Raw genomic sequence first — 16,580 nt, forward strand, 5'->3', positions numbered from 1 at the left:
CACCATTAAAAGACTTTGGAAAATCTGGAGAAATCTCTGTATGTTAAACAAAGTCGTAAGCTATCCAAACCATTGTTTACATTCACTCCCTTCTGCATCCCCAAAGACAAGTTAAAATTAACAGCCAATGCAGCCTTTCAGTGTGATTAATTCCGTTCTGTCTTTAATTCTGAAAGACACTCATCCCAGTCTCTCTGTGGCTACCCAATCATCTAACTCACTCTTTACAAAAAATGTTGCAGCATTAGATCTTTTATTAAATAATATATATATATATATATATATATAATTATATAGTATAATATACACTATGCTATCCAAATACTATACAACCTCAGTTTCAACATGTGAAATGAATACAAGTACTGAGAACTTACTGTGTGAGGGCTGCATTGATTCGGCCTTCACAGTAAAACTGAAGAACAGCTTCCATCAACTCCTTCCTGTGCTCCAAGGATCTGAGGTGCCGTAGAGCTCCCATCAGCGCCAACTCTTCAGCAGTTTCACTAACAGCCTCCCTGGCATCATCAAGCGTATCTGCACTGTTTATCTGGGGGTAAAAAATAACACTAGCTTTGATATAGTAAATTAGCATCCATGTTAAAGCAAGAACTGTTAGCCAACAATGTTCTTCATTAAATAACTTTTACCAATTGAGGACTGATCTCCACGGCAGAACCTTGGACACTAAGTATTATAAAACAAAAGATAAAAATATGTTACATGTGTTTACTGATTCGTAAACTTGCCTTCTCCAGTTTAGCTCTGAGACCATGGTCTACCACGTCCTCAATGGTTGCTGGGCCAGATGGTAAACCAAAGACTTGGCTGAAAAGCCTTTTTGAAAAGAAGTTAGGTGACACTCCCCCGTGGATCAGGCAAACAGACAACATCTGTCCCACGCTTTTGTAGGTGTTGGTGTGAAGTGCTGCATGAGAAAAGTACACTGAATGATCAACCACAACAATTGTGAAAAAGTCGTTATACGCATGCGTAATTTCAAGAGGCTTAATTTTCTAAAAAGTTAAAAATCATTAACTGAATTATACAAGGAACTTTTAAATAAATGTACGGATTTGGTTATTTTGCTTGCATTTAAACTTACCAATGCTGTCAAGTGCAAGGATGCGTTCTTCTGGAGGCCCTTCAAATATTTGGTGCCCTTGTAGTTTTCCCATAAGCAGTCTGCAAAACTCTCTGGTAGGCCCACCATCATCTACGGCCCCTTCTCCTCGACCATCCTCATCAATGAAGACGATGTCTAGTTTTGACTCAGGGTCAAAGGTTGGCCTGTTGAAAGCTCTTAGAGCACATTCAAACTCTTCATCACGAAAAACGTTTATTTGATTGGCAGTAGGAGCAAGATGGTGAACCCTTGCCTTCAGAGTCAGCAGTGCAGCAGCAATGTCAAAAGCTCTGCATAGGGGGTGGGGAGTGGGGGCGCAGAAGAAATGTCTCTTTTAATACATACAAACAATGTAAAATGCAACATCAATTTAATGCAGGCATTATATATTTATTGTAAAAATTGTTTTTCCATACAGCTATGAATTACATGTAAAGTGGCACATAATAAAGGATGTGATTTTTAATAGCAGCAGGACTGGATAATATGAAAATATATACTGCTATACTATTATAATTGTTAATGCTAAATGAAATCAAACTCTGACAATTAATATACAAGATGTTTGTGTTCAAGTACTTACTCTTCAATATCCTCCTGGTCTGGGCTTAATGGACTGAATGAAGGACTCTGGGATGGAGAAGGAGCAGGAGAAAATATGGGGGCTGCAATGGGTGAAGAGGGAGCAGGAGAAATGGTGGTGATAGTGGTGGGTGGAGAAGGAGCAGGAGAAAATATGGGGGCTGCAATGGGTGAAGAGGGGGCAGGAGAAATGGTGGTGATTGTGGTGGGTGGAGAAGGAGCAGGAGAAAATATGGGGGCTGGGATGGGTGAAGAGGGGGCAGGAGAAATGGTGGTGATCGTGGTGGGCGGAGAAGGAGCAGGAGAAAAGGTGGTAGATGGTGCAACTGGGTATGGGCCACTTGCTATGGATGAATTTGATATAATATTCTGAAATGAATTGATAAACAGAGTTAACATATGAAGGCTTACTTAAAATGGCTAAAAACGATACAACGAATACAGTAAACATAATGATCCCCTCGCAGAGAATTACATACAATGGGAACTCACCTCCACTTCATCCCCTGACATCCACAGAATGTACAAAGTACACTGTGCAGTGATTCCATTGTCTGCTAGTGAACCTCTTTGGGTACTCAGGATTGAGATAGGAGACATAGCTTTCTGGAGTGAAAATATTTCACTGGCCATGTCTACATTACCTGCAAAGGCAACTAAATCCTGCAAATTCAAAGTATGTACATTTATTACTTATAAGCATGCAGACAGCTGTGATCTCTGAGGAGAAATATAATAAGGGGAACACACCTGAAATAGCTGACTTGGTAGGAAGCGCCTCCTTTTTAAGCCACCATCAGGATATTTAAACTGAATGACCATCCCATTTTCAGGCTCTGGTATGGAATCAATCCATTCATTTCTTGTATTTATTACCTAGACACAAATAATTGTAAATGTAAGTGATTGATTTAAGGTTTTAGTCTTTATAGGGCAATACCTATTACTTAACTAACTTACGTGTACTCTTCTTAGTTCACGCTCCAGGAGTTGCCTTCGCCTTCTCTCCTAATGTAAAATGAAACTTAAGTTTAAGTGCTATTCAACAGCTCAATCCAATCTACCTAAACAAGAAGGGATTCTCACTGTCTAAACTTAATTTTGCACATTTAGAAAGTGTAAGTTAAGTGCGCAAGTTGGTTATATGATTGTCTGCATTTTCTTACCCTTTCTCTGTCTATTTGCAGAGAAACTTGATATTCTTCATCCTGTTGGCAACGCAGGGCACGCCACTGCAGCAAGACTGTACTTTCTCTTGCAACAGACTGGTTGTCATCCGGATCTATGAAAATGTCCTGAAATTATAGAGGATATAGCTTATGTACAGAAAAGCAAGAATTATACTGTTATGCTGTTTGATCCCCAATTCACAAAATAAGGCTTCAAACTGATTTAGACAAAAAGCATTACTAAATGCTTTTTAGTAATACTAATTACTTAATATGTTTAATATATTATTGGTTTAAAATAAGCATTAGATAGAGGTCATGATTTGGGAAAATGTTTTTATGTCATTACCTTATTATGCCTGAACATGTAACCTTGAAAGAACACCCTCTTATTGATGTTAACTGTGAAAGAACTGACAGTCTGTCATAGTATGGATTTTAACCAAATACCCTTCACATACCTTCCCTGATCTGTCTTGCTCCTCTTCATTAAACCCATTTTGCTTATCCTCCTCCACCTCCAAGTTTTGTTCCTCTTCCTCCAACCCGTTTTGTTCTTCCAACATGTTCTGGTTTTCCTCCAGCATTCCATCCCCCATGCTGTGGACATTCCTGACCTCTTCTTCCCCATTTTCCTGTTAGATTAACAATGAAAAAATGCAATCCAAAATAATACAAGTCAAATGTGTTTTTACTTTTTTACTTTTATATTAATGCAGACAATGCAAAACATTGCACACATTTCAAAAGGCATGGCTGCAGAAAAGAGGGTATAAGCACTTGACTGGCCTGTCTACAATCCTGATCTGTCCCCATCAGACAATGTTGCACACATTAGGAGGTGTTTCCAGAAAGAATGGGACAGTACAACACATGAAACAATTTCATTATTTTTATCCTCAGGTACAAAGACATCCTTTAAGTGTTGTGATAACAAATGGCACCATTACAAAGTGGTTAATAAGGTCAAACAAAAGATCATTCACCTTGTATGTTTAAGGTGGCAGTAAATTCAGGATTTTGTAGATAAAATTATATGAGGACAAATTTAAATGCCTGCAGGAGTGAGGTTTTGTAGATTGAAAAGAGGCAGTACAGTGTACAATGCATCTTATTTGATGTGTGTAAAATAGTTCACAAAGCAGATGTAGAGTATGGCATGATGCAGTGGCAAAAATCCCAATCTGCAGGGAATTTTGGTCAGGTCTGTGGCCAAAACACCAAACTGATGGACAGGGAATACTGACAGATTTAACGGCTTGTGGACCAAAACTGCTGTACTTCCAGGCAATAATTGCTTCAAGAAGTAAATGCAGATCCTTCACAACCAATTTCTGAAAGAACACTGTAGAGAAATGCATACCATGTAGCAAGCTTAAAACTCACTAATGGACCCTGTCAGTCAGTTTCATGTTTTGGCCGCAGTTCTGACAGGAATTTCCAGTAAACTGGATTTTTTTGCCACTTCTGGGAGACCCATATTATTGATTTAAACAAGACATTCACATGTACCACCTCTTCTCAATGTACAGTGTATAGCCTGATCATTTTAGTACAATGCCTTCTGCAATGGCCTGAAATAACTATTACCCTCAACAAGCAAGGTGACAATTTTTTTTAGTGTCCCTATCGTTTTTAAAATGTGTTGCAGAGTTGAGGTGCAGAAATGGTGTGTATTAAAAATTAAATGAATTTGACAAAAACATGAAATTAGATTAGTTCTTTCTACACTAAAACAAAAAACAAAGTAAGCATAGTATTGTAAACTGCATGTTTAATTTAATTATAAAGCATTTAAAATGCCCTGGAATTTGACTCAAGTGACAGTATCATACCATTTTTCTGATGTAAACGGCTGATCTTCTTAGCACAGAACAGGCTTTTATAGCAGCCGGACAGACTGAAGTAAGCTCCAGTCGGAGGATTCTCCTCTGTCTGTCAACTCTGAAAAGGCAAAAGTCACCTTGTACAGCAGGAAATTCTTCTCTTATTTTTTCAATAAAAGCAGCTTCTGGCATGGAGAGTGGCACTACAACTTTTTTCACTGTTGATCCCGCTGTTGAGGAAAAGATAAAAACATAAAGGTTGAAAACATTTTACATTTAATTAATTCATTATACTGTATATTGTCTCCTGCATATTAGAAAGCTGAAATTTGAGACAACAAGCTAATACACGATTTCATTGTTTCTAAATAAATCTATAAACATAGTAGCAATTGTGAACACATTCGTTTGGAGAATCCGGTCATAGTCTTCAGAAATGCAGCATTTCTTTGTGATAAAGCTCCTTAAAAATAAAAAAGCTACCTTCCTATGCTAAAGAGACTCATGGCTGTTGAGTCTCAAAGCATTACATATGTCCAATTATCAAAATGTGAAATGCAAAAAAGGGGAATGCTGAATAAATGGAAATGAAACAAGTAACATTTTTTCTAAATAAAGATGCTGTTCCTTACTTGAACAGCTTGTCAGTTAATTCAACATGTCTGACAGGTATAAAACATGTTATACTATATGGGAACCCATCTCAACATTCAGGTTTCCTTTTAAACAATTTTAAATTAATCTTGTCTTTACCCCTGTCTAAGTCTGATCCCGCAACTTACGCCTTGGTATAAACAGTGTGTCTTGGCCACTTGTAAGAACAGCCAATCTTATTGTCGTCAGCCGCTGTTTGGCTGGTCCTGTCCTCCTGGGCTCCTGATCTCTTCTAAACTCTTTATGAGAAAAATCACTGAAGTTAGATCATTGGAAATAAAACTATTTTCACCAAGTTTTACATGACGCATAACGGAGGCTTTTTATGAAATTATTCCTTCACTAATGTAAAAACTGAGCTAAACTTTGTAAGTTTGTCACATTTGGGGTACAAGCCAGCACTTAACTGAAAAAAAAATGCAGCTGCATAAAATATGAAGAAAAACATTTTGTAATATGGATTTGACTAGGCTCCCCATCCCCAAGCACATGTTGCACCCACAAGGACGTGTTAGCTTGCTATGCTACTCAGAAGGATGAGAAGGCTCAGAAAAGTGGCTAGGTTAGAAGGTCTATTTACTTTACATTTTTGTGCATTATAACTCCATGAATAATATACATATATTATTTGTTCTGCTTAATGTATTCTTTTTTGCAAACAAATAGTAAAAGTCTTACATTTAATAATAACAATAAATAAATAAATTATATTTCAGTAAGATTAGATTTGTTTTCTACAGGAAGTTTTCCACAGGAACAAATAATACCTGCCATTGCCTATGTCACATTTAGGATTAAACTTGCACTTGCATTTCATGTCAAACCTATCCACCAAACCTGTGTATTTTATTTTGACAATATATTGAAATGTATTGTATCTTTTGCATCTGTGAAATCATACAGATGGAACACTGTATTCAAACTAATATTGTCTATATAAAAATCTCACAATACATCAATTACAGCAACTTCAGTCTGTTCTTAAATATTGCCAATGACTTAATGACTGGCTTTTAAATCCCATAAAACATCCATAATCACAACTTCATTCTGATCTAAGACACGTGTATCTACCTGTTACAACACCTGCCAACTTGTACTAACAAAGTTTAAATCTAGTATATTGTGGACATTTAGAGTTACCAGATCACAAGGTATATGAATTTAAATCATATTACATCAATCTGATTCCAGTGTAACCCCTGTCTGTAGCATTTGATCCATATGTATGAATTGATTTGATGTAATCTAATATTCAAGAATGGAATTAACTTAGAATGAATATTATGAAATTTAATAAATAGATTAAAATGGATTAAAGTAGGAGATAACTCATAATATGTCATAATACCGCCAACACTGCCTGCACTATTTATTGGTGCTATTTGGCCTGACTGTAGTATTTATCTGTCTAAACGAAAAAACTAATCTTACAAATGAATCTTCAGCCTTTCTAGGGACTATGACTGAACACATGATTCATTAGTGCAAATTTGTTTACTTTTAACAAACTAAGCCTACATAGTGCAGCCTCCTCCCAATGAAACTACCAGTTTAGATGGTGGGAGATTTAAAAAAATATATACACATTTTTTTTCAATTTGAAGATAAGACCTAATGTTAGCAAAATTTTAGTTTACAATCCTTAGATTTAGATTAATTCATTATGCCTATTCCCACTTTATAGGTAATCTCAATCCTTGAAACACAGGTTAGTGATTCATGAGGGATATCAATAAGCTTTTTTCACGCAAGGAGAAGGGGTCAAGTTCCGGGCGAGGTGATGGGTAAACCAATTTCCGGTTTGGAGCACCGCTACGAAAATAAATGGGTTTTATCATTCCTATTTTTTCCCCTGCAAGACGATGTTGCCAGAACCGTCGTGGAACTATCGAGGAACTATCGAGCGAAACTCCTTAAGGGATATAAGTTCTTTTTCGAGCAGTTTAATTTTGATTATAAAGGTAAATGGCTCCAGTTCTGTAGTTGAGGTTAACCGAGTTAGCCTCTTAGCTCCGTGCTCACTTAACCTTCTAAGTTATCATTTAAGCCTTCATCAAACTGTTTGTTTATCTTATTGTTAAATAAAGTATATAGTTTATTGTACTATTACAGGTGCCTGCATTTATTGTGTCTAATGATTTTGTGTGTTTAGTGTCCAATGTTGGTGATAAGGAGATCCTTGTCTAGGTTAGGTCTAGGTGCTACTGGTGTTCTGTCGAGATATGCTACCCATCCGATATATGCTTCTTACAACCAGCGCGCCCGCACAGACCTATTTTTTTTTTTTTTTTTACGATTTTTCAGTTTATGTTTATCTACAACTCAGTCATCTTTTGTCAAAAGTGTGAATAGCAATTAATACCAAAAATAGCAATAATAAGCATTTAAAATACAAAATATATTTATCTAATCATGTCTAATTACCTAAACATTACTTTTGGATACATTAAGTTATTCAGTTGTTTAGCTTATCCAAATATCCTTTTGGAAGCATATTTATAAAAGTGTGCTTATGTTTGTATTTGTAAATATATGTTAATGGGAAACATAGACTAAAGTAGCACGATTAGACATGGTAGCACAACCGGTCATAACACCAGTCCTTAAAGAAAAGCGAGGAACCACATAAGATATTTCGGATAGAACAGGTCAGCTGGCTCACGGTTACAGCACTGCAGTTCGCCATTTTAATTTCCCCAAATATATTTTTAATACAACCTGATGGTCTGTTGATTTTTATATAGTCCACAACACACACATTTTGCCGTCACGTGGATGAAAGGAAAGGCATGTTTTAGAAGAATACACGTATGATGTGCAGGATTAAGCTAAATAAAGTGGAATTAAACTGGATGCAGACTACAGCTGATGTTTCTGAGTATTCTGGGGTACATTTTTGTTGAAGTATTTTGCGAGACTACATCCTCCTTATTAGAGTAAGCCAAGCATCCTCTTTAATAAAACCCTTAAACTGTGGTACTAAACTACACTCCGTAATTTAACGTACCTTCTGATGCTGCAGTTCGGTTTGTTTAGTTCAGTAGTAAACATCCTATTCATCTTATTCTACTTTAACAAAGAGATAATGTTTACCAAAGGTAACGTTAAAGGATATTGTTCCTAGTAAGTTAACCCACAAACTTAACCAACCTGTCGACCATTGTCCCAGAAGTGGAAGGCCTACCTTCCGTTGCAGATGCTCGATTAACAAGCTGTTGAAATCGATCAGCTATTGCTTGAAGCCTCTGCTGATTCATTTCTGAATATTGAAAACTACATGCATATAATCACTACTAAATAGATTTTACAGATTAAAATTAAATACATTTAAACATTAGGTGTGTAAAGCTCCCCAGTACTTACAAGGAGCATCACAGGTGCTATGGTCAGCGGTGCGCGCCAAAGAATGGGGGCGAGGTCAGGGTGGGTCTTTGGAGGGGCTTTTTTGCAGTGTTTGGATTCCCCCCCTCAGATGTGAGTGCAGTGGTAGCACCCAATTTTAAAGTTGGGTGCTACCACTGCAAGTTAAAGACGTTGTTACGTGTTAGGACGGCACAAGTTATGGCAAGCCAACTAAGCCAAAACGTGTGGGAAAGAAACGCCTCCACGCGTAAAAATATGACGTGTCCACACGTAAAAAAATCACGTGTACAGGCGGTAAAACTGTTCGTGTATACACGTTTTGGCATCTAACATCCAATCGGTAAACGCGCCTATGCATACATTTGCATTGTAATAAGGCAGCCTGACAACACATGATGTCATGCAACGTATTGTATTCCATATTCATAAGACGCTTACGTGGGTAACAACGCAGTGTCTACGTACCGTGACATAGCCCCATACATACTCATACACACTCTGCACGCAAGGTCCACATAACTGAAACGTTGTAATCATGTGTCTATGATGTACCCCCTATTTCACATGATGTAACCCCCGCCATTTTATATCCATAGTGTTTACCCTGCCTTTAGGTCAGTGCAATCATGGCTCTGCAAAATTTTCTGTTGAATTGTAGAACAGTTTTTGCTAACTGCACAAGGCTTTCAATGTCAGATCATGTTCAATCAGATGCTGAGCACATACTGACAAGGTAAGAAGACATAGAACTTGGAATCTTTTAAAAAAACAACTCACTTTTTAATGAATCTTAAACAAGGTTATAAATTAACTAAACGATTTTGGTTTGCAAGACTTTCAACCAAAAAAAAAAAAAATAGTTAAGCTAATGTGCAAATATTACCTTGGTTAGCAGTGTAGTTGTAATAGTAGGACAATGTTTTAGGACCACTTTTAAAAAAACAAACAGTTTACTTCTAGAAAAAACTTTAATATTACGAGATTAAAGTCGCAAAGATTACAGCCTTCCGAATGGCTTTATTTGCCGCCCAAAGTGCAAGTGAAGCTTTTACCAGCTTCTTCTTAAATCGGGCAGAACACAGCCTCGGGAGCTGCAAGGAGCAGGACATGCTCCAGTCACAACCACAGCGCAGCTCTCTGACTAAACCGGGATTTAAGGCCAGGTAAAGAGGGGAGAAGCTGTCACACGACCCCTTCTCGGCAGCTCTAGATAAACACAGACGGGGCCGAACCCCCTCTAAACACCCATGAAAATCTGTGTTATATCTGGGGAAGAGGATGCATATAGGTTGCTCGCGGTCGGCGGACCACGAGCTGTTAAAGTGCACCTAACCACCCCATTAAAATATTTAATTGACTGACATCTACCTCTAACCATAGATTCACAAAAGGCAGAAAAAAACAATATAACCACTTCTAAACATTCCAAACTTATTTAGACTTGACTTTTCTTTTTTAATGTTGTCACAAAACTGGGAGGTGCTATTAAAGATAATCCAAAGGAAAATAAAACATGAATTAATCAACCTTGTATTGTTTTCAGAATGGAAATAATGATGAGGAGTGTTCAGTGGGCTAGAGGAAGACTTATTGAGCCAGATTTGTCAGATGGAATGCTCAGTATAATTTCTGAGTTCTTGGAGGAAATGCAAGCCTTTACACATATACAAGGTTGGTTGAATTACTCTGCTGTTAACAGTGTACTGTGGTTAAGAAACACTGTTTTAGTCAATTAATTTGAATTAATAAATATTTAATTACGAAAAGGAATTTTCATCATTCTTTATGTAATGTTGTCAGGTGACATTGGATACCATGCTCCGCGAGTCATGGGACCGATTGGTCGACCAAGGATCCATGTAACACAGGAAGAAGTGACGTTTTTGTTATCGTTTAATTTTACAATACGTCAGATTTCTGAAATTTTAGCTGTGTCAAGGCGGACAGTTACACGACTTTTAAGGTAAGATTGACACATTATTGAGCTGTATTAATTAATTAACAAACACACACAAACACGCTAGGGTTGTGCCGATGGAGGATATCATACCACTTTTTTGTTTTTCCAGAAACATTCACTGACACAGTTTTTACCTAAACAATAAACAGAATAAAGATAAAATAACATTGCTGGTTTATCTTCTCAGCGTGAAGCCCAGTCAGTTTCCTATGCGCTCTTAAAATAGGAATGTCAGCGCGCACCTGCCTCTTAAGGGGATGGATACTGACACACTAATTGGTTTATTTCACGTTATGCCCAAAACACACCCATGAATAATTAAGGAAACTAAAACAAACACACACACAATTAAATTACAAAACATATAACATACATTTAATACATTACAATAAATTCAAAATACTTTAAAATAAATGTACTCACTTACCACACATAAGATATATTTAATGCATGTAATACATTAAATACATATAATACACTTGAAGGCAACTATCTTACTAAAAGCACCACTGTACTTTCTTGGTTTTGTGTATCCATTGAATTTATTCGTTACATGTAATCATATTAGAATTAAGTGGGAACTTACATTAGTCTATTATATATAGTATATAATGTGTGTGTGGGGGGGGGGGGGGGGGGTGTATCGGACAAAATGAAAATTCACTACATTTAATTTAATTTATTGTAGAGTAACCATTTTATTATTCATTTATGTGGATTTACCATTTACCATTTATTTATTTGTCACATTAAATGTACAGAATGGGCAATTGATTCGTATATGCAAACCATTTTTTATCTCAAACAGGCGCTACAACCTGTCTCTCAGAGGACGCTACACAAATCTGTCTGACAACGATCTGGATGAGAGGGTCAGAGAGGTGGTGGGTGGAAATGATGAACTCGGCATAGATGCTGTCCGAGCACGGCTTGCAAGTGAAGGCATCATCTTGCAGAGAAACAGGATTCGTCAGAGCTTAATCCGAACAAACCCAGAGGGAGCAGCAACCAGGACAATGTCACACAGAATGCACAGAAGAACCGAGCCAAACTCGTTGTGGCATATTGACGGCAATCACAAGTTAATCAGGTATATGGTAATTCCTGCTTATTTTATTTTATATATGCAATTTAATGCATTTGTGCATGGCAGATGTGAATACAGTAACGTGTAATGCCATTAAATAACCCTTGTGTGGTGTTCGGGTCTGTGGGACCCGTTTTAATTTTTCATCAAATGATACTAAAAAATATTTGTTCTAACTTAAACTCATTGGCATTGGCTCATTTTTTGTGAAGAACATATATCAAAGCTCATTTTCGATAAACACACAATATACACCCCCCCACCCCCCTCACATTTATATTAAATACAGTATGTTTAGCCAAGGGCTAATAAACATTGCTTCATTTGTAAATTTGAAACTAAACTAAACTTTCTACTCAAATCTTGAGTTTAATTCATTTTCTTTTACATTTTATAAAAAAAAAAACAAATAAAAAAAGAGTAGCACGTTTTAAAAGAAATGTAACATAAGAAAGGTAAAGGGCAAATATTAACAATGTAAACTGTTTATATTTCTTGCAATTTAGGTGAAGCAAGCATGTGTAAAGCATTTTAATGTAGAATTGCTTAATTTAGCTGAATTTAATACAAAAGTTACAAAAGTAAACGAGTGACAAAAATATGAACACCACACAAGGGTTAAATATACTAGTATGTAAACTAAACAATGCCAGTATGAACATGGTGCTATTTATTTATTTTTATTTTAGATGGAGAATTGTAATTCACGGGGGAATCGATGGATACAGTCGGCTTGTTGTGTTTTTGAAAGCCTCCAACAACAACTCCAGCAATACTGTTTTTGAGAGCTTTGTTGAAGCGATTCAGGAACATGGAGTGCCTTCCAGAGTGCGCTGCGATCAAGGTGGGGAGAATAATGAAGTCTGTTTGTTCATGGAGGCGTTTGTCGTTCGTATTCTGACGACTCTTAAGGCCTCCCTTAAAGGGAAGCCTTGGCTAGCTAAAATGAGCTCTAAGTCTATCTAGACTTGCATCAACATAAAAGTTTTAAGTTCAACACTGTGAGGGAAAATCAACATTTATTCCATGTATTCCTGATTTACTTCATGTATTCATAATCAATTATACTGATTATTCCTGTTAATCATTCAATATTCATCCTGTTAATCATTCAATCAGTATTTTATCATTGAGTGTTATGTGAACTTATATTCTCTGATAAGGCCATTCATTCAGACTTAAGGGCAAAGATTATAAAAGCAGCTTCTGCCTGGAGACTAGCGGGTCATAGCAAATGGTGTTTTCTGATTTATGAATTATTCTCTCCTAAGGAATGGAAATTAAGTTTGCCTGGAAACTGTTTTGTCATAGTAAATAGAGCTTTCTGATTTATGAATTATTCTTGACTTTTGCTTATTCGTGCATTTTCGGTTCCTCTTTTCAAGAGAACATCTGTTCAGCATCCTTCCTCCTGTAGGCACGAGGCATGTACAAAAGTGCGAGTCAAGAGAGACTTGGGGCTCTCTGACTTCCTCATCTGCTATCGCTTGCTTGCTTGTATTCTTGCTTTTGCAACTTCAATAATAAAAACCTATTCTTTGGCATCCCGGCTCGTTGACTGTCGTTTGTCGATTTCCACGACAAATTGGCGTCCCTGGGTGGGCTGCTCGTGCACCGGGACCTCTAGACCCTGCAAGAAAAGCGGAGGACGCTCTTGGGTTAAAAAAAGAAACCCAACCTTAGAACCTCAACTGTTTTTTAGAGGAAAAGGCGTTTTCTCTGGGGGTCGAGGGGTGTCCGGGGCCGCTGCAGCCGCACCACGTGTGAGTATATTTTTATATCTTTCTTCGTCTGGTTTGAGCCCCCTGGCACACAGTCTGAGTTGATGTGAAGAGGTTAGAGGCAAAAGGAGGAACCTGTAATTTTTTTTGGTGCTGTGTGTTTGCCTCAATCCAAGATTTGGGGCATAGCCCAGAAAAAACTGGTTCCTGGGGGGCCGGATAACCCGCCTTTGTATGACGATATTTAAAGGTTAAAGATTTTTTCCCCTGGTTTTTTGTGAGAAAACGGAGGGCACAGTTTGACGGGGCTGTGAGCACATAGGCACAGCGATAGAGTCGCGAACCTGCTGGTGAAGAAAAATGGATCGATCCCTCATCTGTGTGTTGAGAGCGGGGGGTTTCGGGCCAGAGGGGAAACTTTGTTAAAGTACATTTTTCTAAGGGGAAATGAACGGGGATGCCGAAAGACAAGTGTCTTATGAATTTTTTTGCTATCTAAATTTTTTTTGGCTTTGCTCCGCACCGCTTCCGTTTTTTTTTCCTCACTTCTAAATTTTTCTGTCTGGTTTTTATCCTCTCGTCTTTTCCTGTTTAGAGTGAGTGAAACAGAAGTGTGTGCGTATGTGTTGGAGTGTGTGTGAAACTGTGTGTGAGCGGTGTGACTGATTGAGTGTACGAAGTCGTGAGTGACAACGAAATAGGAAATGGATGAGTCCCACTGCAGGGGAGGAGTCCAAGGTGGAGTAGGTGGAGTTGGTCCAGCCCATTGGGTTTTAGACTGAGAGGTTGATTTTTAATTGTGAATTAACGCTTGTGAGATATCATAGAAAATAGAACATCAGTTCAGTAGGGAAATAGAGTAATACACAGTGAAAATGAGGGACAGAGGCGAACAGAAAAGGAAAAGGCTTCTGTATGGGTATATATATATATATATATATATATATATATATATATATATATATATATATATATATATATATATATATACATATATATATATATGTATATATATATATATATATATAAGAAAATATAAGGATATAAAAAACCTAAATATACAAGGTAAAGATCTATCTGTAAACGGAGCAGTGCAGTAGATGTTACTAATGGTCATAAATAATTAAATAATTAACAGAGTAAAGTGCAATGACATCTATTATGACAGTGACTAATGTGAAATAGAAATATAATATAATATACATATGCATACGCTATAAGACAGTTCTAAAATAAAAATGTGAAAATGTGAATACCCAATCATGAGTACAGTGTACTTTAATGTAAGCAAGGTTGGGGAAATGTTAATATAAATAATTAAGTTGTTGAATAATGTCGGAGAGGTATGTGACTGGATAGATGATTAGAGAATTTAGAGAATTTAATAAAGGGATTATGGGGTTGGTTAGCAAAACAAATTAAAAATAAAAGTAACTGGAAATTCCAAAATATACTATGCCATGCAGTACTGCTGTGTAAGATGTCCTCAGAGCAGGACAAATAAACATGGTTTCTTGTTTGATTGTTAAATAAATAAGTTTAATAAATAGAAAATGCTACATAGTGAATAGTGAATGAATTAATGAGTGAGCCATTCCAAACACAGCTTTTTATCAGGTGATTTAGTCAATTATCTTACTATTCGTTTCTCATTCAGACTGATCTCAGTTCAGTCCTAGCTGAATGAGACTTATATAATATATAATATCTATGTTACATTTTGATCCTCATAAGAGGGATAGTTGATTTCAGAAACCAATGAGAAAAGACCTTATTTATTTGAAAATAAAGGTCTTTCTCATTTTAAATAAGGGGAAATAAAATGTGTTTGAAAATGCAGCTCTCTGTTTTGCTTTACAGTATTAAATTAGACTAGAAAGAGATCTGGAAAACGGCATAGATTTAGTTTTCATGCTTATACAATGCCACCTATAAAACAAATGCATAATTTTCTGGCTGTAGCATGAACAAAATCAGCTAAGCAATATAAAATTGTTTCATCTGCATAATGGTAAAGTTTGCAATCTGAAGAAGCAGAGCCAGCAATATAATTTATATATATATATTAAATAAAACTGGACCAAACTTTAACCTTGTGGTACATCTGTGAGATACAGATGCCAAATCTGAATAATTATTCATTGACATGCACTCTTTTGGGTCTATTCCAGAGCAGTGTTATCAAAGCAAATAATTTAAGCTAAATTCAGTGGGAGAGAAAGGGTGATACTGATGGTAATAAGGAAAATCTGTATACAATAATAACAAATAATAAACCATGGGTACTCGGTGCCTTGCACAGGCTTTCACGGCGAACACCAGAGTGTGAGTTTGTGACAGTGTGACATACCTGGGTTTGTGCTCCCTGCAGAAACACTACAGCACTGAATGTTGATGAAACAGTGCTGCTACGCTGTGTGTGGTTCAGTGGGCTAGGCTGGTTAGCCAAAGACGGGTAAGATCCCAACATATTACACAGGGACAACCTAAGACAGGCACAGTCTCGATCTGACCACCACATGCATTTCAACAGAAAACGGAGAAAACATCGTGGAAGGGAAGCGCAGCCCAGGGGGAGAGTGAGTGGATGAATGACGTGATGGGGTGTGTGTCAGTGGAGGCCTGGGCAGGGTAGACCAGCCCAATGGACAGTAAAGAGGGTGAAGCAATTTTGTGTTAAGTTCTCTGAAACAGAAATTCTGTTTCAGAAAAAGGGGGAGAGGTAAATAGATGATCATTATTGCCACCATTATTTGCCCAATAATTATTTTATAGATATAGAGCATTTTTTTTTAAACTTTTAGCTTGTTTTATCTTTTAAAGTTTGGTTTTAAAACAACCTCTATGCAGATGAGCAATTACTCTCAGCAATATTGTAACAGTCTTAACTTTAAGACACACTCAATCCTAATTTAAAAAGAAGAAATAAGAAACTTAGAAATCACAAAATTGAACTTTCACTATTCAACATGTGAGCCACTTTTTGAGCAAGGGAAACAGTAAGTGGGATTTGATAAATTGTTTAAGGAAATATATGTATTGTTGATAATTGTGAAAAGCAATCTGCTTGGCATTGTATATGCATAAAT

The 16,580-nt window shown here is 36.9% G+C and overlaps 4 protein-coding genes across 3 annotated transcripts in view; 2 read left to right on the forward strand and 2 right to left on the reverse strand.

Moving 5' to 3' along the window:
• The window catches only part of LOC125780501 (zinc finger protein 239-like), a 1,096,042-nt gene that overhangs the window by 603,002 nt on the left and 476,460 nt on the right, over positions 1 to 16,580 (reverse strand).
• Positions 1 to 16,580, forward strand: part of LOC125801264 (gastrula zinc finger protein XlCGF26.1-like) — a 212,196-nt gene that overhangs the window by 102,689 nt on the left and 92,927 nt on the right. The gene's annotated exons all lie outside the window — the stretch shown is intronic.
• Positions 1 to 16,580, forward strand: part of LOC125801297 (zinc finger protein 665-like) — a 326,993-nt gene that overhangs the window by 46,114 nt on the left and 264,299 nt on the right. The gene's annotated exons all lie outside the window — the stretch shown is intronic.
• On the reverse strand, positions 374 to 5,591 carry LOC107197778 (uncharacterized). Its single transcript, XM_049478414.1, has 11 exons — positions 5,486 to 5,591; positions 4,713 to 4,933; positions 3,339 to 3,512; positions 2,875 to 3,003; positions 2,669 to 2,716; positions 2,459 to 2,584; positions 2,201 to 2,371; positions 1,710 to 2,077; positions 1,106 to 1,416; positions 750 to 928; positions 374 to 550 (listed from the first exon to the last, which is right to left on the reverse strand). Exons 2-11 carry the CDS (start codon positions 4,893 to 4,895, stop codon positions 374 to 376), a joined length of 1,866 nt encoding a protein of 621 aa, XP_049334371.1. The 5' UTR covers positions 4,896 to 4,933; positions 5,486 to 5,591.

This window comes from Astyanax mexicanus, chromosome 4 (genome assembly GCF_023375975.1).
Source record: "Astyanax mexicanus isolate ESR-SI-001 chromosome 4, AstMex3_surface, whole genome shotgun sequence".
NCBI lineage: Eukaryota > Metazoa > Chordata > Actinopteri > Characiformes > Acestrorhamphidae > Astyanax > Astyanax mexicanus.